Raw genomic sequence first — 24,140 nt, 5'->3', positions numbered from 1 at the left:
GAAAAAGTGTCACAGGAATGCTGAAAAAAAGCAATGTCAGACACTTGAATATATACAGGGTGTTACAAAAAGGTACGGCCAAACTTTCAGGAAACATTCCTCACACACAAAGAAAGAAAATATGTTATGTGGACATGTGTCCGGAAATTCTTACTTTCCATGTTAGAGCTCATTTTATTACTTCTCTTCAAATCACATTAATCATGGAATGGAAACACACAGCAACAGAATGTACCAGCATGACTTCAAACACTTTGTTACAGGAAATGTTCAAAATGTCCTCCATTAGCGAGGATACATGCATCCACCCTCTGTCGCATGGAATCCCTGTTGTGCTGACGCAGCCCTGGAGAATGGTGTATTGTATCACAGCTGTCCACAATACGAGCACGAAGAGTCTCTACATTTGGTACTGGGGTTGTGTAGACAAGAGCTTTCAAATGCCCCCGTAAATGAAAGTCAAGAGGGTTGAGGTCAGGAGAGCGTGAAGGCCATGGAATTGGTCCACCTCTACCAATCCATCGGTCACTGAATCTGTTGTTGAGAAGCATACGAACGCTTTGACTGAAACGTGCAGGAGCTCCATCGTGCATGAACCACATGTTGTGTCATACTTGTAAAGGCACATGTTCTAGCAGCACAGGTAGAGTCTCCCGTATGAAATCATGATAACGTGCTCCATTGAGTGTAGGTGGAAGAACATGGGGCCCAATCAAGACATCACCAACAATGCCTGCCCAAACGTTCACAGAAAATATGTGTTGATGACGTTATTGCACAATTGTGTGTGGATTCTCATCAGCCCACACATGTTGATTGTGAAAATTTACAATTTGATCATGTTGGAATGAAGCCTCATCCGTAAAGAGAACATTTGCACTGAAATGAGGATTGACACATTGTTGGATGAACCATTCACAGAAGTGTACCCGTGGAGGCCAATCAGCTGCTGATAGTGCCTGCACATGCTGTACATGGTACGGAAACAACTGGTTCTCCCGTAGCACTCTCCATACAGTGACGTGGTCAACGTTACCTTGTACAGCAGCAACTTCTCTGACGCTGACATTGGGGTTATCATCAACTGCACGAAGAATTGCCTCGTCCATTGCAGGTGTTCTCATCATTCTAGGTCTTCCCCAGTCGCGAGTCATAGGCTGGAATGTTCCGTGCTCCGTAAGAGGCCAATCAATTGCTTCAAAAGTCTTCCTGTTGGGACACCTTCGTTCTCGAAATCTGTCTTGATACAAACGTACCGTGCCATGGCTATTGCCCCGTGCTAATCCATACATCAAATGGGCATCTGCCAACTCCGCATTTGTAAACATTGCACTGACTGCAAAACCACATTCGTGATGAACACTAACCTGTTGACGCTACGTATTGATGTGCTTGATGTTAGTACTGTAGAGCAATGAGTCGCATGTCAACACAAGCACTGAAGTCAACATTACCTTCCTTCAATTGGGCCAACTGGCGGTGAATCGAGGAAGTGCAGTACATACTGACGAAACTAAAATGAGCTCTAACATGGAAATTAAGCATTTTGGGACACATGTCCACATAGCATCTTTTCTTTATTTGTGTGTGAGGAATGTTTCCTGAAAGTTTGGCTGTACCTTTTTGTAACACCCTGTATGCCAACTACCCGTATTAATATACCACTACTATCAATGAATCACACCCGTAAGGACTGCAAAGGCAAGATTAGACCAATTACAGCACACACAGAGGCATTAATTCCTCTCACATCCCATATACAAATGAAAGAGAAAGAAACATTAGTATGTGTTATTATGAAAAGGACCCTATGCCAAGCATTTTGCAGTGGTTTGCAAAGAATAGATACAGGTGTACATTTAAAATATAAACTTTTCAACACTCAGGACTGGTAAAACAAAGTAACAAATTAAGAGACCCACAAACAAGCTGATGACTGTTAAATATGTCTTTGAGAATGGTACGAGGAGACTTCACTGCCTATGCATGGTGACTTGTGTGCACAAACTGCACATATGCACGACTCTATATTATTCCACATGCTTCATTGCATCTTCATACAACACTCATCTTCATGCAACACTCACATGCACCTAGTGCACACAAAAAGTTGCATAAACATAAATGCGCCTTTTCTGTAAGTAATCTAACTTGAGGTTGCCTAACTCTAGGTTGCCTAACTATAGGTTTCCTATCACTAGGCTTCCTAGCTCTAGGTTGCCTAACTTTACTTTTCCAACTCTAGGTTTCCTTATATCCAGGAATCCTTAACGCTTGATTTTTGGGTTTCATAACCCTGGGTTGCCTTAATCCTACATTACCAAGGCAACTTTGGGATCTGTTACCTCCAGATACCTAACTCAAGATTACCTAGATTAGTTTTAATATCTGGTAGCCTTAACTTTTGGTAGCCTTTAACTCTTGCTAGCCTTTACTCCTGAATGCCTTTGCTTTTCATTGCCTTGGTTATGACAGAAAGCTAAGGACTAAAATGTCTTGAATGCCTTTGCTTTTCATTGCCTTGGTTATGACAGAAAGCTAAGGACTAAAATGTGTTACATATTATACCATCCAAGTGAGTTTTCACAATGAGTTTACACACTCTTCCTGAAGTAGTACTGTAATCATTTTCATGACCCCTTATTATTGCATATTCTCCCTTCATTCTTATCATGTAGTGGCTAACCTCTGAGATGTAATAGCTGCATAATACTGACAAAGCCATCAGCTCAAATTTTATATTAAAGCCGCAAGTATTGTTGAATACAAAAACTATATAGGTTATTGCTGTAATTAAGAGAAAAGGAAATAATTTTTTGATATTACTGCAATAAACTGTTCACATATGAATTAATTTATGTGGTGTTATCTTTCACAGATGCCTTTGATTAAATGGGCCAGGAATCTGAGGAACCAAAACCTGAAATTGAAAGCAGCAGCATGGAGTTCTCCCATATGGATGAAAACAAATTATGAGTTCACAGGTTCTTCTCTTCTTCTGGACCAATATTACCAGGCATGGGCTGATTACCATATAAAGTCAGTACCCCCAATTTAGTAATTATTAAATTTTGCATTACGGCTAAAGAGAAACTTGTGGGAGTTATATTATTAATGCAATCTGATAAATTCAAAATTTTGTATTAGCATAGCTTCAAAATTTTCGAACTCAAAAAGTGTAGACAGCTACTGGCTATTTTTCACATACAACTCAATAACTGCTTAGAAAATCATGACCTTCTTTGTAGTAGACAGCATGGTTTTTTACAAGAAACAGTCTTTGAAATTGTTAATCAACCATTAACTGCATTTGAAAATAATAGCTCTCTTGTGCTATTTGATTTGAGTAAGGCTTTTGACTATATCTCCTTTCACATCTTACTAGCCAGACTACAATACCATGGAATAAATAATACACCATTATAGAAACTTCTTGGCAGATTAAAACTGTGTGCTCGACTGAGACTCGAACTCTGGACCTTTGCCTTTCACGGGCAAGTGCTCTACCATCTGAGCTACCCAAGCACGACTCACGCCCCATCCTCACAGCCTTACTTCCACCAGTACCTCGTTACCTACTTTCCAAACTTCACAGATGCTCTCCTGCGAACCTTGCAGAACAAGCACTCCTTGAAGAAAGGATACACGGAAACATGGCTTAGCCAGAGCCTGGGGGATGTTTTAAGAATGAGATTTTCACTCTGCAGTGGAGTGTGCGCTGTTATGAAACTTCCTGGCAGATTAAAACAGTGCACACTCCACTGCAGAGTGAAAATCTCATTCTACAAACATCCCCCAGGCTGTGGCTAACCCATGTCTCCACACATCCTTTCTTCCAGGAGTGCCAATTCTGCAAGGTTCGCAGGAGAGCTTCTGTGAAGTTTGGAAAGTAGGTACTGGCAGAAGTAAGGCTGTGAGGATGGGGCATGAGTCATGCTTGGGTAGCTCAGATGATAGAGCACTTGCCCGCGAAAGGCAAAGGTCCCGAGTTCGGTTCATGGTCCGACACACAGTTTTAATCTGCCAAGAAGTTTCATATCAGCGCACATTCCGCTGCAGAGTGAAAATCTCATTCTCAGTACACCGTTATAAATAATTGATTCTTATCTAAATAACAGGAAACAATTTGTGTCAGTTCAAACTAGGCATTTTACCTTGAAGAAAGTCATGTCTAGTGTACCTCAGGGTTCTATCCTTGGACCATCTTCATTGTTGCAATTAATGATTTGCCATGCTATGCTGGACTTCAGTAAGTTATCTGACATGAAAATGATATGACTTTACTTACCACAGGTCACACCAAAGGTTTCACCAGAAATCACAGTACACTTTCTTTTTTTCTAAATTGACTATCATCTACAAACCACCGTGTGAACCAGAAAAAATTCAGCATCTGCAGCTGAGACTAGCTAAAGATGTAAAATCAAAATCTGTAAAACTGATGGAAATATATATTGATTCCGAAATAAACTGGCAACTCCACATTAACCATCTCTGCGAAGAGATTTCATGGGTGTCCTGTCTCATATGGAAATTAGTTGATCTAGTGAGTAATAAATATCTTTAGGCAAGTTACTTTGGACTTTTTCAGTCTCTCACACCTCAGGGGCTGTTGCTATGGGATCACTCATGTCATGTCAGTGATGTACTAGTGATTCAGAAATAGGTTCTATGAATAATGTATAAGATCGATCCAAAGGAGCACTGCCATCCTTTATTCAGTAAGATCAGAGTATTGACAGTGATAAATCTTTATATCTATGCATCATTAATACATGTTAAAAACAACGTAATAGAATTTAACACCAGAGAGAATATGCACTGTTATGACACCAGAAACAAAAAGTGTGTAGACATTCCTAGGCATAGGCTGACAGAAAAGGGCAATACTCACAAAGTGAGGTACCTGTAATTTTTTAATGAATTACCACATTATGAACTCAACATACCTGTCAACAATTTTAAAAGTAAATTGTAAAATTGGTTAATAGACAATCCATTTTACAGTTTAAGAGAGTTCTTTGATGCTTGTAATGTACAAACTGAGTTTTTGGTTTATGATAGTTATTTGTACAACTGGTTAATATAGGATAAATAAAACATATGTGATTAGTACAGTGATTGCTGTTGCATCACGTCATCAATGTAAAGCTTGTTTCACTGCATGTGGTCAACAGCAATAAAGAACCTGACTCTGAATCTGAAAGCAAAACAGCAAAAAAGGTAACACGGATGATAAGAAAAATGATTAGTTAGCATTAAATGGACTACAGTTTGTTAATATGTCTTTTCATTGTTTGGATAATATGTTATGTTTGTTATCTTGAGTGAGGAAAGAGGAATGTTGTTCATGTGTACTATAATCTACTTGTTCAACCATTAACTCATGAATCATGTTTCATGAAATATAACCTCAGGTAGGGCCTACTGAGATGTGGAACAAGTCATCAAATATATTGACAAAGTAAGGAAGATGTCAGAAACTAATTAATAATTAAGTATTTAAAACTCTTAAGACACATTTGTGCCTAGTCAGGCTAAAAGTAACAGTACAGTTAGCAGAAAAATGGTTACTCTGAATCAGGGGAAAACAGCTGTTTCTCCTTTATATTAGATAGCTGCAATTTCTTTCCTGTTGCTAACTTGAAATCTACATGAATGCATTTATCTTTGTCACAGAGCAGTAGGTACCTGTATGTATTCTAATTTTATTTTGAATTTATCCATTTAGTACTTTGTCTAGACAAATACTGAGTTGGTAGTCTGTGTAAGTGTCTAAATTTTTAATACACCCTAAGTATGCTCACTATAACACACGCAGTGTGGTGTACATCTAAATGCTTTTGCTAAGAGACTACTTGCACAGCTCATGGGAGGAACTCCATTTTTAGCATATATAGCCAGCCTCCCTTTCTTCTCACCCATTCTACAGCAGTGTGGTATTAGCTTGCATCTATCAAAATTAATCTGCTCCATTTCAGTGATTTGCATGTGACATTCCATTACACATGACAAAACTGCTGACATTCAATCCAACTTTTCATTTTACTTTATGGATATGAGCAGTTCATCCATTTTATTAATGACACTTCTGATGTTTTTGTTGGGTTGTGGTTTGACAATACAGGCAAAATGGGTGCTCACAGAACAACTTTATTTGTAACTCACTGTATGGAGAATAACAGAGAACTACTAACTTCTATTGCATTTGAAATGAAGTTAGCATCGCAAATTGAAACAGTTGATGAATCTACACCCGGGACAGACTGTTGAGCAGGTATAACACTTGAAGAATTATTGTCTTTGTCATATGATATGTTATCTTTACGATTGAATTCATGGCATGTAGTGATTTGAAGACTCTCTTCCTCAAAACTGTAAAATGGTTCATAATCTGCCAATGGCTCAGCATTGAAATCTCCTCCTATGGAATTCTTGTTCCAGTCTCCTCTTTAGCAATGATTTGGTTCATCTTCACTGAAATTCACATAAGTTTGTTTGAACTCATAACTGAAGATCAAAGCACTTCAGATCTCTTGACATGTGAAACTTGTGATCTCTTGGTACCCAAACAAGACAGGCTTTCAAACAGCCAGAACAGCCTATAAAAGTCCCTTCTTCGCCTTTAGGATTGAACTTTCCTTGGTTTGGCAATCTATATATGATGACAACCTTTTGATCAAATGTAGCCACTTGCTATATGAAGTTCAATTAGATTGCCCTTTAAAGTATCCAAGATTTAAGATGTTGTTAGCTGTGTTTATGGCTTTGGCTCAAAATGATGGCCAAAATTCTGACTTGAGCAGCATTCAATGAGCCATTTTACCAATTAATGGTTCTTTTGCTTGGCAACACCAGTTTGCTATGGTTTGTATGGAACTGTTAGATGTTGCTGTATTCATGCCAGTCTGAGATGGAATCCATTCTTTAATTTCAGTGTTCCTTACCATTATCTGACTGAAACGATTTAATTTCATGTCCAGTGTGATTTTCAACTATGTTTTTGAATTCAGCAAATTTGTTGACAACTTCTCATTTATGTTGAAGTAAATAGACTTCACACCATCTGCTGTGATCACAAAAAATTTTGCACCACCTTGAGATCTTTCTCTGTTTGGTTCTCAGGCATCAGAGTGGACTAACTTTATAAGTATGTTTTAGTTCCCTTCTCAGTGGTGAATGGAGTGGACATAGTGCTTCCAGACACTGACATCGCTGAATTTCAGACCTGTCACACACTTGTTATTGAGCATTTTGATCATATCTCATGAGTTCAGGTGGTCTAATTTAGCATGACAGTTTTGCGTATCACTTTTCGTAACTTTTGGCTTGGAAAGGACACATGCCTTTGGACCATTTCCCTGTAAATGAAACCAGTTACCTCTCACATGCCACATGTGTGGTTTTTGGCCACAACCTTTGCCATTTAAATGAGATTGGTTCCAAGTTTTGGCACATACAAAGTGTTCTTCATTGTTATGGAGATGGAACCACTGACAGCAGATGTGCTGTGTGTGTCACCTTTACCTGTTACTTGTGTTTCTGTCACATTTGTAATTAATTTTGGACTTTTGCACATGTGTGATGTGCAGCCACTGTGTATGTACCAAAAACTGTTGGTCACAAAACTTTGGAGTGCGCTCATTCATAGAGAAACAGCAATGGAGTTCATCAACATTGTCTGCAGCTTGCACACTTCATTTCTTCTTGAGAAAGCACTCGTCTTCTCTACTTCCTTTCTTGCGACTTTTCCCTTTTTTGTTTGTTCTGTGTTGGTGCAAGGTGCCATCAAGAGGGCATAGCAGTGACCAGACACTCGTTGCAAGTAAGAATTTCTATCTGGCTTTTCACACAACAGGATGGCCAGATGACAGGAGGGGGAGGAGAGACTGACTGTGACAGCTAAGTGACTTAGACACACCTATAACTATGTCTCACAATGAAGTCTCAAATATACACTATTAACAACAATGTAATTTTATTTTCAACCACCTTTCCTTTGCAAAGAGTATATGCATTTGTACAGATTGTGGAAAGAGCAAGGCATCACACAATTACCACACTTCTTGTGGATGAATACAATTTGGTGCTCTGGACACAATGGAAACAAATGGAACTATTCAGAAGTGTTCTATCACAAACAGTATGTTGCACTTTGATTTGTACATACCATAAACTGTGACCATCAGCTTTTGTGGCTTTGTGTGTGATTCTCTCAGATTAGCATGTGTTATAAGTTCCTTCCACATATTAAGAGTGAGGTACATCTGCAGTAGAGCTCTTCAGTCACTGGGGCACAAATTCCACAAGAACCATGTTGTGAAGTGCATCTAAAGCCCGGAGACATTGTTGACTGATAGTTCTGACATTGTAGGCTGACAGTTCCGACAACAAAACACCAGTAAGCCATCCTTTGCCAAAACCACCAGCAGCTGCAGCCCTGTCAGTGCACCATAGGTACTGTTCTCCTACTCTGTAAGCAGTCTGGCTCTATTTACTTAACATGTTATCCTGTGTGCTGATATTTTAATTATGGATCCTGTCAAAAAATAAAGTATAATTAAGAAAATAGTGTGATTGAGGCATGAGTGACTGGACTCTCCACATTTGTTTACAGCTATCAGGAAGGATCAAATTTCAATTACATTAGACTAAGACAGCCATTGCTAAATACACGTAAAGATGAGTACAATGGCATTCTGAGTTGGTTGGAGAATCACGACTGGAAGGATCACATGATGCAGATAGGGAGTCATTTGAAGACTTGTGCTTAAATTTTGAATGAAAAATAATGACATTACTCAAGTCAGAAGTTGTCTTACTTCCTCATTCTGCAAGTTCATGCAATGCACATGAAATAAAGCTTGAAGCAATTTTGTTGCCAAAATTTTATGGTGGTATTGCAAAATTTGTGAATTTTCTCAACACCTTGAAGGCACTAGTTATTAGCAATGAGTCCTTAACTATTTTACAATGGTGCTATTATTTGTTGTCATGTGTTTCTGGTGAAGCTTGTAAGCTGGATGAAAACTTAGTGATTACAGAAAGTAACTTCAGGATTGCATGGGACCTGCTTATTCAAAACTGTAATAATCCCATAATAATTGTTGATTTGCACACAAAAGAACTTCTGAATCTGCCATCATCAAAACTGAATCTGCTAAGGACTCATGGACATTAATAAGCCAGCTAATGAGAGATCTGAACATGATTGAGGTCATGCTGGTTGACATTAAATTGCATGAGGCGCTTGTGTCACATATTATACTGGGTCACAATAGTGTGAATCTGAGGAAATACTGAAAATCTAAAATAGCAGTCACCACATTTCCTCATCTGAAAAATCTGGCTGCATGTCTAGAAATCAGCTGCCAGATGTTAGAGCTTATTTATTTGGACAAAATGCTGCAGCAGTCCCATTAGCAAGGCATGAAGCTTACTAATGCAGAAGGGTACAATTTTTGACAAACATTTCTCACCACTGCCCCCAAATGTGAATTCTGTTATTCAACACAAGGAATAAGTAGGCTTCCTAAGTTCAAACAGAGGCATTTTGCAAGCAGAATAAACTTTGTGAACAGACAAAAACTGTGGTTCACTGTCCGGCATGGCACGAAACATAGGTAGAAGAAATACCAGGCCGGCAGCTGTCGCATTTGTAACAAGACCACACTACGCCTCTGCACAAGGAACTAGTCACCTGTAGTGGTGATACCACAACAGAAAACATACTGCACAGTTAAACACAACCACCAACATGCAGAAGTCCTATTATCAACTGCCCTTGTAAACAATGCCAACAAGAATGGGAAGATGTTCCAATGCGGAGCACTTCTTGACATGTCTAGCAGCTTAGCAAACTGGATGGGATTACAGCTCAGATGGCATCCAATACCAGTAAGTGGTATCAGTGATGTTCAAACCTCAGAATCATCTCATGTTTGTGATGTGTATTTTTTCCTCAAGATTTGCTGACTACCAAGCACATGCTGTCTCAGCATTACTGCCTCATATAAGAGGGCCATTCCAAACAGCACCCCTTGATACATCCATCTGGCAGCTTCCTAAGCACATAACATTAACAGGTCCATCATTCAGTAAAACTTGTGAGATTCATCTGCTGGGTCCACTGATCTTTTTTTTTAAGTACAGAAACTTGGTCAGCTAACTGGAGAGAACCACCCAACCTTACAAGACACATCGTTTGGTTTGACTATGTTAGTAAAGACACCTCCTCACTCAGTCATGTCCAGTGGTTCTGGCAGCAAGAAGAAATGAAGGCTGTTCTGTGAACATGGAGGAACAGCAATTATGTTAGGAGACTTTTGAGAAAAATCATTTAGAGGAAACTTGCAAGCAGGAAAACTTCACCACAGAAGCAAAGGCATTCATTCATATGATGTGACAGCAACACTATTACAAGGATACTGAAGAAATACAATATGATCAAACAGTCTCCAAGGAAAGCAAACTTATCTCGATTCCTCTCTTCCTGGACAAGGAATGATGGTTAAGCATGGGTTACAAATTGGAACAGTCAGAAGCTTGTTATAGTCAGAAGCAGCCCATAATTCTTCTTCCTAAGCATCATGTAAATAAATTAATAGTCATGTATATTAATGTTGCATGCGGAACCTCAACTCCTATTAGCAAGCTTCAGACAGTGGAAGATCTGTAATTAGACAAATAATTCACAAGTGCCTTCCTTGCTACTGCTTGAAGGCAACCACTGCAACCCAACTCAAGGGACAAATCCCACCATTCCATGTAGAACAAAGCAGACCTTCTGTTAATTGTGGGTTGACTGTGGAGGTCAAGCATGTGCAATGAACAGTGAAAACAGTGGAGTAACTAGAGCAAAGGTTTACACTGCATTGTTCGTTTGCGTGACAACAAAGGCAATACACAATGAGCTTGTCACTGATCTGTCATTCCAAGCTCAACCTCAAGTTCCTTGAAGATTTATTTCACAGCGGAGCCCTTCATAAATATTTACAGTGACAATGGGAAGGTGTTCATGGCAGCAAGGAATGAGCTGAGTGAACTGCATAAACTGTTCAGCTCTCAGTTTCATTCAACAGAAATCCAGAACTCTGCATTACAGAGTGGGATTTGGTGTAATTTTATTGGTTGGCATTTTACTGCATATCACACTCTGCATTTTGGTGGACTATGGGATACATGAATAGGATGTATCAAGACACATTTAAGAAGAGCTGTGGCCAACCAAGTGTTGATGTTTGAAGAATTATACACACTTCTAACTCAAATTGAAGTGTGTTTGAATTCCCAGCCCATTATACAACTTCCTGATAACCCAAGTGCATTCTTGTATTTTACTCCACACCATGTTCTTATCAGTGAACTCTGAAATCTTGATAAGAGTCTCAGAGCCAGGCTTGCATTCAGAGGCATCATCCAGGTTTTTGAGGTGGCACCTCATCCAGCAGTATCAGCAGCATAAGTGAGAATGATGGTCAAAGGACTACCCTATCACAGCAGCAGCAGCAGCAAACAAAAGACAATCTACAACCAGGTACACTGGTCCTCATCAAGGAAGATAATTTGCCACAGTTCATTTGGCAATATAGGGTTATTGTTTGCACACAGCCTAGTCCTGATAGTATTGCAATCTACCCCTTCCTCACAACATTTGTTGATTGTCGTTGTCTTTATAGTTAACTCTTTTAATAGGTTTTGAGAGGAGTGAGATTTACAGTAAACTTTTTACTCATCTTCCTTCTCACAGTTGGCTCTTGTTCTTCACGTCTAGGGGCTGATTCTTGAAGTTAAAATTTTTGACATTATAGATTCTCATGGTTCAAATTGACATAATAAATTTGAAGTAAGTGTGCACTGTATTTTTTGTTTTTACATTAATTTTATTCTCTCACATTTATCTATATCACAATGTCTTTTGAATTTTCATGTTAACAAAGCTGAAATTACATTGTTAATCCTAAATATAAAAACATTTTCAGTCACATCAGGGGCATGTCACAACTACTTCACTCTGCGATAATACCAATATTCCAGAGGGTTTATAAATTTTCTTGATAAATGAATTTCTATTAATTTATATTATTATTTTATAAATGAATCCAGAAATAAACATAATAAACAGTGTCAGATGGTCTAATAATAAAAATTATTCATAATTTCAAATATTTCTAACATCCAAACTAAAATATTTTATAAAATCATTCCTTATCATAAATTTTAGCTTGAAATACAACGTAATGTGTATAAAATTATATGAAAGTTTTCAGAAAAGCAACTGAGTTAATATTGAACTGTCCAAAATCCTAAAAATAATACTGGTATCGGAAAATACTGTTGACAAAAAGCAATGCCAGAGGAGGATGTCCCGTTACAATATCCCCCTAACATAATATGGAAACAGTGCGTTTACAATATTTTGTGACCTACTATGAGGTTTGCCAAATGGTGTACAAAATGATGGCAAAAGATTGAATACAGATTGGCAAAGTTAAATTCTGAAATTACAAGAAAATTTTATGTTGTATGATCATAACTTCCCTATGAACATAAGTATAGGTTAGCTTACAAAAAACTGCAAAAGGTATAGAGGGAAATACACAGTATCTGACAAATTTCTGATTACAAAAAAAAGAGTTCTTCTTGCTTACAATTTATCTATAGTCCAAATAAGTGTGAAACCTGAGTTGTGAAATAGCAAATTAACATATAGTGATATTCCCAAAATTATGGACAAAATTCACATGAAGTTGCTCTAACATATCTAGCTTCACGCAGAATGATCTAATCTAGTGTAATCTTTAAGTCTCTTTCAGCATAGCAATGAATGTTGTTTAAGTGTCTCTTAATGTTACGTAAAAATGGATAATAAAATATTATAGAAAAATGTTGCCATAATAACATAATGAAAATGATCATAATACAAAAGTGAAACATTGTTCCTACAAACATAGTAAATACCACAAGTGTAAGCATATTAACTATCATAAAGTAGAATTCAGATGTATAGATGTATCTGATACATAACATATTAACTACAAGAATATTGATTACACCAGTTTATAGGTCTTGTTAACCTTCCACAGCATTATACCTAAGTCAAACAAGATTTAAAACTACATAATGTACTGGGAAGTTAATCCTCCTGCTTGAAATAATGTGGAATAACACTGCCCACAACAGTGACTTCTTCAGATGTATAGAAGTATCTGATACATAACATATTAACTACAAGAATATTGATTACACCAGTTTATAGGTCTCATTAACTTTTCACAGCATTATACCTAACTCAAACAAGATTTAAAATTACATAATGTACTGGGAAGTTAATCCTCCTACTTGAAATAATGTGGAATAACACTGTCCACAACAGTAACTTCTTTTATAAACAAATACTTCCTTGAAGTTTGTATAAAAACAAGAATTATGCATATAGGATAATTTCTTGGCTAACAATTTACAAATATCAATCACAAGACTGATGTAGTTGACTGATGCCTGAGTACATTACCCAGCACCTAAGATCTTTTCAAAGTCGACTGGACCAACAAGAGTGCAGCCATACAGGAGAGTGGGAGGGGATCCACCCACATCTTTCTGATTCCAGATGTACTGACATAAGAATTCTGTGTTTGTTTTGCACATATGAAATTTCAAGATACTACTCCTATAATTTACAGTACACATGAATAAAACAAGTCTTCACTCAATTTACCACAACACCCATGAATTTACCCAAGAAAGTTCCTGACAATTATATCACTTTCTGCAGAGTACAAAATAATAATAATAATAATAATAATAATAATAATAATAATAATAAAACAATAATAATAATATAGTAATAATAATATTTAACACTAATGGCTTCATGAACCATGACTTTGCCATTGCCGAGGCGCCTCGACTGACATCTCTGCCAAAACTCTTTGCCTCTGTATATGTCTGCTTGTGTCTGTATATGTGTGGATGGATATGTGTGTGTGTGCGAGTGTATACCCGTCCTTTTCTCCCCCTAAGGTAAGTCTTTCCGCTCCTGGGACTGGAATGACTCCTTACCCTCTCCCTTAAAACCCACATCCTTTCGTCTTTCCCTCTCCTTCCCTCTTTCCTGACGAGGCAACCGTTGGTTGCGAAAGCTAGAATTTTGTGTGTTTGTTTGTGTGTCTATCAACCTGCCAGCGCTTTAGTTTGGTAAGTCTCATCATCTTTGTTTTTAGATATATTTTTCCTACGTGGAATGTTTCCCTCTATTTTATATATATATATATATATATATATATATATATATATATATATATATATATATATATACACCCCTGGAAATTGAAATAAGAACACCGTGAATTCATTGTCCCAGGAAGGGGAAACTTTATTGACACATTCCTGGGGTCAGATACATCACATGATCACACTGACAGAACCACAGGCACATAGACACAGGCAACAGAGCATGCACAATGTCGGCACTAGTACAGTGTATATCCACCTTTCACAGCAATGCAGGCTGCTATTCTCCCATGGAGACGATCGTAGAGATGCTGGATGTAGTTCTGTGGAACGGCTTGCCATGCCATTTCCACCTGGCGCCTCAGTTGGACCAGCGTTCGTGCTGGACGTGCAGACCGCGTGAGACGACACTTCATCCAGTCCCAAACATGCTCAATAGGGGACAGATCCAGAGATCTTGCTGGCCAGGGTAGTTGACTTACACCTTCTAGAGCACGTTGGGTGGCACGGGATACATGCGGACGTGCATTGTCCTGTTGGAACAGCAAGTTCCCTTGCCGGTCTAGGAATGGTAGAACGATGGGTTCGATGACGGTTTGGATGTACCATGCACTATTCAGTGTCCCCTCGACGATCACCAGTGGTGTACGGCCAGTGTAGGAGATCGCTCCCCACACCATGATGCCGGGTGTTGGCCCTGTGTGCCTCGGTCGTATGCAGTCCTGATAGTGGCGCTCACCTGCACGGTGCCAAACACGCATACGACCATCATTGGCACCAAGGCAGAAGCGATTCTCATCGCTGAAGACGACACGTCTCCATTCGTCCCTCCATTCACGCCTGTCGCGACACCACTGGAGGCGGGCTGCACGATGTTGGGGCGTGAGCGGAAGACGGCCTAACGGTGTGCAGGACCGTAGCCCAGCTTCATGGAGACGGTTGCGAATGGTCCTTGCCGATACCCCAGGAGCAACAGTGTCCCTAATTTGCTGGGAAGTGGCGGTGCGGTCCCCTACGGCACTGCGTAGGATCCTACGGTCTTGGCGTGCATCCGTGCGTCGCTGCGGTCCGGTCCCAGGTCGACGGGCACGTGCACCTTCCGCCGACCACTGGCGACAACATCGATGTACTATGGAGACCTCACGCCCCACATGTTGAGCAATTCGGCGGTACGTCCACCCGGCCTCCCGCATGCCCACTATACGCCCTCGCTCAAAGTCCGTCAACTGCACATACGGTTCACGTCCACACTGTCGCGGCATGCTACCAGTGTTAAAGACTGCGATGGAGCTCCGTATGCCACAGCAAACTGGCTAACACTGACGGCGGCGGTGCACAAATGCTGTGCAGCTAGCGCCATTCGACGGCCAACACCGCGGTTCCTGGTGTGTCCGCTGTGCCGTGCGTGTGATCATTGCTTGTACAGCCCTCTCGCAGTGTCCGGAGCAAGTATGGTGTCTCTGACACACCGGTGTCAATGTGTTCTTTTTTCCATTTCCAGGAGTGTATATACCTAAAAACAAAGATGATGTGACTTACCAAATGAAAGTGCTGGCAGGTCGACAGACACACAAACGAACACACAAAATTCAATCTTTCGCAACAAACTGTTGCCTCATCAGGAAAGAGGGAAGGAGAGGGAAAGACGAAAGGATGTGGGTCTTAAGGGAGAGGGTAAGGAGTCATTCCAGTCCCGGGAGCGGAAAGACTTACCTTAGGGGGAAAAAGGGACGGGTATACACTCGCACACACACACATATCCATCCACACATATACAGACACAAGCAGACACATTTAAAGACTATATATATATATATATATATATATATATATATATATATATATATATATATATATATATACCTAAAAACAAAGATGATGTGACTTACCAAATGAAAGTGCTAGCAGGTCGACACACACACAAACGAACACAAACATACACACAAAATTCAAGCTTTCGCAACAAACTGTTGCCTCATCAGGAAAGAGGGAAGGAGAGGGAAAGACAAAAGGATATGGGTTTTAGGGAAGAGTGTAAGGAGTCATTCCAGTCGCGGGAGCGGAAAGACTTACCTTAGGGGGAAAAAGGGACGGGTATACACTCGCACACACACACATATCCATCCACACATATACAGACACAAGCAGACATATTTAAAGACAAAGAGTTTGGGCAGAGATGTCAGTCGAGGCAGAAGTGCAGAGGCAAAGATGTTGTTGAATGACAGGTGAGGTATGAGTGACGGCAAGTTGAAAATAGAGGAGATTGAGGCCTGGTGGATAACGGGAAGAGAGGATATATTGAAGAGCAAGTTCCCATCTCCAGAGTTCGGATATGTTGGTGTTGGTGGGAAGTATCCAGATAACCCGGACGGTGTAACACTGCGCCAAGATGTGCTGGCCGTGCACCAAGGCATGTTTAGCCACAGGGTGATCCTCATTACCAACAAACACTGTCTGCCTGTGTCCATTCATGCGAATGGACAGTTTGTTGCTGGTCATTCCCACATAGAATGCATCACAGTGTAGGCAGGTCAGTTGGTAGATCACGTGGGTGCTTTCACACGTGGCTCTGACTTTGATTGTGTACACCTTCCGGGTTACAGAACTGGAGTAGGTGGTGGTGGGAGGGTGCATGGGACAGGTTTTACACCGGGGGTGGTTACAAGGGTAGGAGCCAGAGGGTAGGGAAGGTGGTTTGGGGATTTCATAGGGATGAACTAAGAGGTTACGAAGGTTAGGTGGATGGCGGAAAGACACTCTTGGAGGAGTGGGGAGGATTTCATGAAGGATGGATCTCATTTCAGGGCAGGATTTGAGGAAGTCGTATCCCTGCTGGAGAGCCACATTCAGAATCTGATCCAGTCCCGGAAAGTATCCTGTCACAAGTGGGGCACTTTTGTGGTTCTTCTGTGGGAGGTTCTGGGTTTGAGAGGATGAGGAAGTGGCTCTGGTTATTTGCTTCTGTACCAGGTCGGGTGGGTAGTTGCGGGATGCGAAAGCTGTTGTCAGGTTGTTGGTGTAATGCTTCAGGGATTCCGGACTGGAGCAGATTCGTTTGCCATGAAGACCTAGGCTGTAGGGAAGGGACCGTTTGATGTGGAATGGGTGGCAGCTGTCGTAATGGAGGTACTGTTGCTTGTTGGTGGGTTTGATGTGGACGGACGTGTGAAGCTGGCCATTGGACAGGTGAAGGTCAACATCAAGGAAAGTGGCATGGGATTTGGAGTAGGACCAGGTGAATCTGATGGAACCAAAGGAGTTGAGGTTGGAGAGGAAATTCTGGAGTAACCAAGAAGGCTTTCCGCAGGTGGGAAACCAGGAGATTTCTATCTTTCATTTTCATTTCAACCTCATGTTAAACTTTCCACCTTCTAATACCACGTCACCCTCACTCACCCTTCACAACGTTTCCAGCTAACCTCAACCACCTCTCATTGCACACAAACCCAGTCTCTCCCATCTACTCAGTCTCCCACTTCCAGCTCCACTCCCTCCAAAACCTCAAAATTCCAATCAACACAATCTGGTACCACAACACCCTAATTCAGTAGTTAACCTTTCCTCCAAACCTCTCTCCCAATCCGAAACCTCTGTCCTATCCAAAGGCCTCACCTTCAGCCCCACTCCGAGATTCAACCAAACAGCCCTCGTCAAAGATTTACTGTCCTACACTCGTACTCTCTGCTGGAAGTATCACTTTGCCATGAAGAAAAATGATCCTAATCCTACCCCAATGATCCAACTCCCCAAGACACTATCCAAATTGAACCCTGCCTGGAACAGTTCCGTCCTCCGTCACAGCGGGACCCACCTCCTCTTCCTCAAAATTACCCTCTCCAAACCTTCCAGGAATTTCTGACTTCCAGCCTTGTCTCTCAGTCCTTCTTAAAAAACCTTAATCCTACTCCCAACATCACCACTGCTGAAGCCCAGGCTATCCGTGATCTGAAGGCTGACCGGTCCATCGTCATTCTTCTGGCGGACAAGGGTTCCATGACCGTGGTACTTGATCGTCGGGAGTATGTGGCTGAGGGACTGCGTCAGCTTTCAGACAACACCACATACAAAGTTTGCCAAGGTAATCCCATTCCTGATGTCCAGGCAGAGCTTCAAGGAATCCTCAGAACCTTAGGCCCCCTACAAAACCTTTCACCTGACTCCATCAACCTCCTGACCCCACCGACACCCCGCACCCCTACCTTCTACCTTCTTCCTAAAATTCACAAACCCAATCATCCCGGCCACCCCATTGTAGCTGGTTACCAAGCCCCCACAGAATGTATCTCTGCCTACGTAGATCAACACCTTCAACCCATTACATGCCGTCTCCCATCCTTAATCAAAGACACCAACCACTTTCTCGAACACCTGGAATCCTTACCCAATCCGTTACCCCCAGAAACCATCCTTGTAACCATTGATGCCACTTCCTTATACACAAATATCCCGCACATCCAGGGCCTCGCTGCGATGGAGCACTTCCTTTCACACCGATCACCTGCCACCCTACCTAAAACCTCTTTCCTCATTACCTTAGCCAGCTTCATCCTGACCCACAACTTCTTCACTTTTGAAGACCAGACATACCAACAATTAAAGGGAACAGCCATGGGTACCAGGATGGCCCCTTCGTACGCCAACCTATTCATGGGTCGCTTAGAGGAAGCCTTCTTGGTTACCCAGGCCTGCCAACCCAAAGTTTGGTACAGATTTATTGATGACATCTTCATGATCTGGACTCACAGTGAAGAACAACTCCAGAATTTCCTCTCCAACCTCAACTCCTTTGGTTCCATCAGATTCACCTGGTCCTACTCCAAATCCCATGCCACTTTCCTTGATGTTGACCTTCACCTGTCCAATGGCCAGCTTCACACGTCCGTCCACATCAAACCCACCAACAAGCAACAGTACCTCCATTACGACAGCTGCCACCCATTCCACATCAAACGGTCCCTTCCCTACAGCCTAGGTCTTCATGGCAAACGAATCTGCTCCAGTCCGGAATCCCTGAAGCATTACACCAACAACCTGACAACAGCTTTTGCATCCCGCAACTACCCACCCGACCTGGTACAGAAGCAAATAACCAGAGCCACTTCCTCATCCTCTCAAACCCAGAACCTCCCACAGAAGAACCACAAAAGTGCCCCACTTGTGACAGGATACTTTCCGGGACTGGATCAGATTCTGAATGTGGCTCTCCAGCAGGGATACGACTTCCTCAAATCCTGCCCTGAAATGAGATCCATCCTTCATGAAATCCTCCCCACTCCTCCAAGAGTGTCTTTCCGCCATCCACCTAACCTTCGTAACCTCTTAGTTCATCCCTATGAAATCCCCAAACCACCTTCCCTACCCTCTGGCTCCTACCCTTGTAACCACCCCCGGTGTAAAACCTGTCCCATGCACCCTCCCACCACCACCTACTCCAGTTCTGTAACCCGGAAGGTGTACACAATCAAAGTCAGAGCCACGTGTGAAAGCACCCACGTGATCTACCAACTGACCTGCCTACACTGTGATGCATCCTATGTGGGAATGACCAGCAACAAACTGTCCATTTGCATGAATGGACACAGGCAGACAGCGTTTGTTGGTAATGAGGATCACCCTGTGGCTAAACATGCCTTGGTGCATGGCCAGCACATTTTGGCGCAGTGTTACACCGTCCGGGTTATCTGGATACTTCCCACCAACACCAACCTATCCGAACTCCGGAGATGGGAACTTGCTCTTCAATATATCCTCTCTTCCCGTTATCCACCAGGCCTCAATCTCCGTTACTTTCAAGTTGCCGTCACTCATACCTCACCTGTCATTCAACAACATCTTTGCCTCTGCACTTCTGCCTCGACTGACATCTCCGCCCAAACTCTTTGTCTTTAAATATGTCTGCTTGTATCTGTATATGTGTGGATGGATATGTGTGTGTGTGCGAGTGTATACCCGTCCCTTTTTCCCCCTAAGGTAAGTCTTTCCGCTCTCGCGACTGGAATGACTCCTTACCCTCTCCCTTAAAACCCACATCCTTTTGTCTTTCCCTCTCCTTCCCTCTTTCCTGATGAGGCAACAGTTTGTTGTGAAAGCTTGAATTTTGTGTGTATGTTTGTGTTCGTTTGTGTGTCTGTCGACGTGCCAGCACTTTCATTTGGTAAGTCACATCATCTTTGTTTTTAGATATATTTTTCCTACGTGGAATGTTTCCTAGGTTTCCTTCTATTATAACTATATATATATATATATATATATATATATATATATATATATATATATATATATATATATATTTAAAAAGAAAGATGATGAGACTTACCAAACAAAAGCGCTGGCAGGTCGATAGACACACACACAAACACAAACATACACACAAAATCTAGCTTTCGCAACCAATGGTTGCCTCGTCAGGAAAGAGGGAAGGAGAGGGAAAGACAAAAGGATTTGGGTTTTAAGGGAGAGGGTAAGGAGTCATTCCAATCCCGGGAGCGGAAAGACTTACCCTAGGGGGAAAAAAGGACAGGTATACACTCGCACACACACACATATCCATCCTCATATACACAGACACAAGCAGACATTTGTAAAGGCAAAGAGTTTGGGCAGAGAGGTCAGTCGGGGCGGATGTACAAAGGCAAAGATGATGTTGAAAGACAGGTGAGGTACGAGCGGCGGCAAATTGAAATTAGAAATTAGCGGAGATTGAGGCCTGGCGGATAGCGAGAAGAGAGGATATGCTGAAGGGCAAGTTCCCATCTCCGGAGTTCTGACAGGTTGGTGTTAGTGGGAAGTATCCAGATAACCCGGACGGTGTAACACTGTGCCAAGATGTGCTGGCCGTGCACCAAGGCATGTTTAGCCACAGGGTGATCCTCATTACCAACAAACACTGTCTGCCTGTGTCCATTCATGCGAATGGACAGTTTGTTGCTGGTCATTCCCACATAGAACGCTTCACAGTGTAGGCAGGTCAGTTGGTAAATCACGTGGGTGCTTTCACACGTGGCTCTGCCTTTGATCGTGTACACCTTCCGGGTTACAGGACTGGAATAGGTGGTGGTGGGAGGGTGCATGGGACAGGTTTTACACCGGGGGCGGTTACAGGGGTAGGAGCCAGAGGGTAGGGAAGGTGGTCTGGGGATTTCATAGGGATGAACTAAGAGGTTGCGAAGGTTAGGTGGACGGCGGAAAGACACTCTTGGTGGAGTGGGGAGGATTTCATGAAGGATGGATCTCATTTCAGGGCAGGATTTGAGGAAGTCGTATCCCTGCTGGAGAGCCACGTTCAGAATCTGATCCAGTCCCGGAAAGTATCCTGTCACAAGTGGGGCACTTTTGAGGTTCTTCTGTGGAAGGTTCCGGGTTTGAGGAGATGAGGAAGTGGCTCTGGTTATTTGCTTCTGTACCAGGTTGGGAGGGTAGTTACGGGATGCAAAAGCGGTTTTCAGGTTGTTGGTGTAATGGTTCAAGGATTCCGGACTGGAGCAGATTCGTTTGCCACGAAGACCTAGGCTGTAGGGAAGGGACCGTTTGATGTGGAATGGGTGGCAGCTGTCATAATGGAGGTACTGTTGCTTGTTGGTGGGTTTGATGTGGACGGACGTGTGAAGCTGGCCATTGGACAGGTGGAGGTCAACGTCAAGGAAAGTGGCATGGGATTTGGAGTAGGACCAGGTGAATCTGATGGAACCAAAGGAGTTGAGGTTGGAGAGGAAATTCTGGAGTTCTTCTTCACTGTGAGTCCAGATCATGAAAATGTCATCAATAAATCTGTACCAAACTTCGGGTTGGCAGGCCTGGGTGACCAAGAAGGCTTCCTCTAAGCGACCCATGAATAGGTTGGCATACGAGGGGGCCATCCTGGTACCCATGGCTGTTCCCTTTAATTGTTGGTATGTCTGGCCTTCAAAAGTGAAGAAGTTGTGGGTCAGGATGAAGCTGGCTAAGGTAATGAGGAAAGAGGTTTTAGGTAGGGCGGCAGGTGATCGGCGTGAAAGGAAGTGCTCCATCGCAGCGAGGCCCTGGACATGCGGAATATTTGTGTATAAGGAAGTGGCATCAATGGTTACAAGGATGGTTTCCGGGGGTAACAGACTGGGTAGGGATTCCAGGCGTTCGAGAAAGTGGTTGGTGTCTTTGATGAAGGATGGGAGACTGTATGTAATGGGTTGAAGGTGTTGATCTACGTAGGCAGAGATGTGTTCGGTGGGGGCTTGGTAACCAGCTACAATGGGACGGCCGGGATGATTGGGTTTGTGAATTTTGGGAAGAAGGTAGAAGGTAGGGGTGCGGGGTGTTGGTGGGGTCAGGAGGTTGATGGAGTCGGGTGAAAGGTTTTGTAGGGGGCCTAAGGTTCTGAGGATTCCTTGAAGCTCCGCCTGGACATCAGGAATGGGATTGCCTTGGCAAACTTTGTAAGTAGTGTTGTCTGAAAGCTGACGCAGTCCCTCAGTCACATACTCCCGACGATCAAGTACCACAGTTGTGGAACCCTTGTCCGCCGGAAGAATGACGATGGATCGGTCAGCCTTCAGATCACGGATAGCCTGGGCTTCAGCAGTGGTGATGTTGGGAGTAGGATTAAGGTTTTTTAAGAAGGATTGAGAGGCAAGGCTGGAAGTCAGAAATTCCTGGAAGGTTAGGAGAGGGTGATTTTGAGGAAGAGGGGGTGGGTCCCGCTGTGACGGAGGACGGAACTGTTCCAGGCATGGTTCAATTTGGATAGTGTCTTGGGGAGTTGGATCATTAGGAGTAGGATCATGTTTCTTCGTGGCAAAGTGATATTTCCAGCAGAGAGTACGGGTGTAGGACAGTAAATCTTTGACGAGGGCTGTTTGGTTAAATCTGGGAGTGGGGCTGAAGGTGAGGCCTTTGGATAGGACAGAGGTTTCGGATTGGGAGAGAGGTTTGGAGGAAAGGTTAACTACTGAATTGGGGTGTTGTGGTTCCAGATTGCGTTGATTGGAATTTTGAGGTTTTGGAGGGAGTGGAGCTGGAAGTGGGAGATTGAGTAGATGGGAGAGACTGGGTTTGTGTGCAATGAGAGGAGGTTGAGGTTTGCTGGAAAGGTTGTGAAGGGTGAGTGAGTTGCCTTTCCGGAGGTGGGAAACCAGGAGATTGGATAGTTTTTTAAGGTGGAGGGTGGCATGCTTTTCTAATTTGCGGTTGGCCTGTAGGAGGATGCTCTGAACAACCGGTGTGGATGTGGGAGAGGAAAGATTGAGGACTTTTATTAGGGACAGGAGTTGATGGGTGTGTTGATTGGCTGAGTGGATGTGTAGGTGAAGGATTAGGTGGGTGAGGGCAATGGATTGTTCGGTTTGGAACTGGTATAGGGACTGATGGAAAGAAGGGTTGCAGCCAGAGATGGGAACTTTAAGTGTGAGGCCTTTGGGGGTGATGCCAAGTGTCAGACAAGCCTGAGAAAATAAAATATGGGAGTGTAATCTAGCTAAGGCGAAGGCATGTTTGCGGAGGGAATGTAAATAAAACTTAATGGGGTCGTTGTGGAGGTGTTGTGAGGGTGACATGGTACTAGAAGGTGGAAAGTGGAACACGAGGCTGAAATGAAAATGAAAATAAATATAGAAATATATGGGGAGAGATAAAGGTAAAACTAGAAAGCAAATGGAGATCTGGTGTGAAAAAAGGCGAAAAAGGGTTGCTTAGAGCTGGGCTGTTGATCCTGTGGTGAACTTGTGTAGGTAGATATGATGTGCATAAAGGTTAGGTGGTTGTGTTGCCGCCAAAACACGTTAAAGGGTGGAGAAATACGGGAGAATTTCGAAAAAACTACGTGAGGATGTATTAAAAGGGTGGTTTGGTGGTGACAGATTATGGAAATGAAGCTAACAATTGTCTGATGAAGAAATAATGACGTTAAAACCTGTGGGAAGCGGCTAAAAATG

General features: G+C 42.4%; 1 protein-coding gene across 1 annotated transcript in view; it reads left to right on the top strand.

Moving 5' to 3' along the window:
- Window positions 1–24,140, top strand: part of LOC126191350 (lysosomal acid glucosylceramidase-like) — a 163,151-nt gene that overhangs the window by 33,588 nt on the left and 105,423 nt on the right. The window contains exon 4 of the mRNA XM_049932189.1: window positions 2,879–3,039. Coding sequence (XP_049788146.1) covers window positions 2,879–3,039 — 161 coding nt within the window. The remainder of the gene's footprint in view (window positions 1–2,878; window positions 3,040–24,140) is intronic.

The sequence above is a fragment of the Schistocerca cancellata genome, chromosome 6, assembly GCF_023864275.1.
Source record: "Schistocerca cancellata isolate TAMUIC-IGC-003103 chromosome 6, iqSchCanc2.1, whole genome shotgun sequence".
Lineage (NCBI taxonomy): Eukaryota > Metazoa > Arthropoda > Insecta > Orthoptera > Acrididae > Schistocerca > Schistocerca cancellata.
The sequence above is the reverse complement of the archived record's forward strand: the minus strand, read 5'-3'. Positions and strand labels throughout refer to the sequence as shown.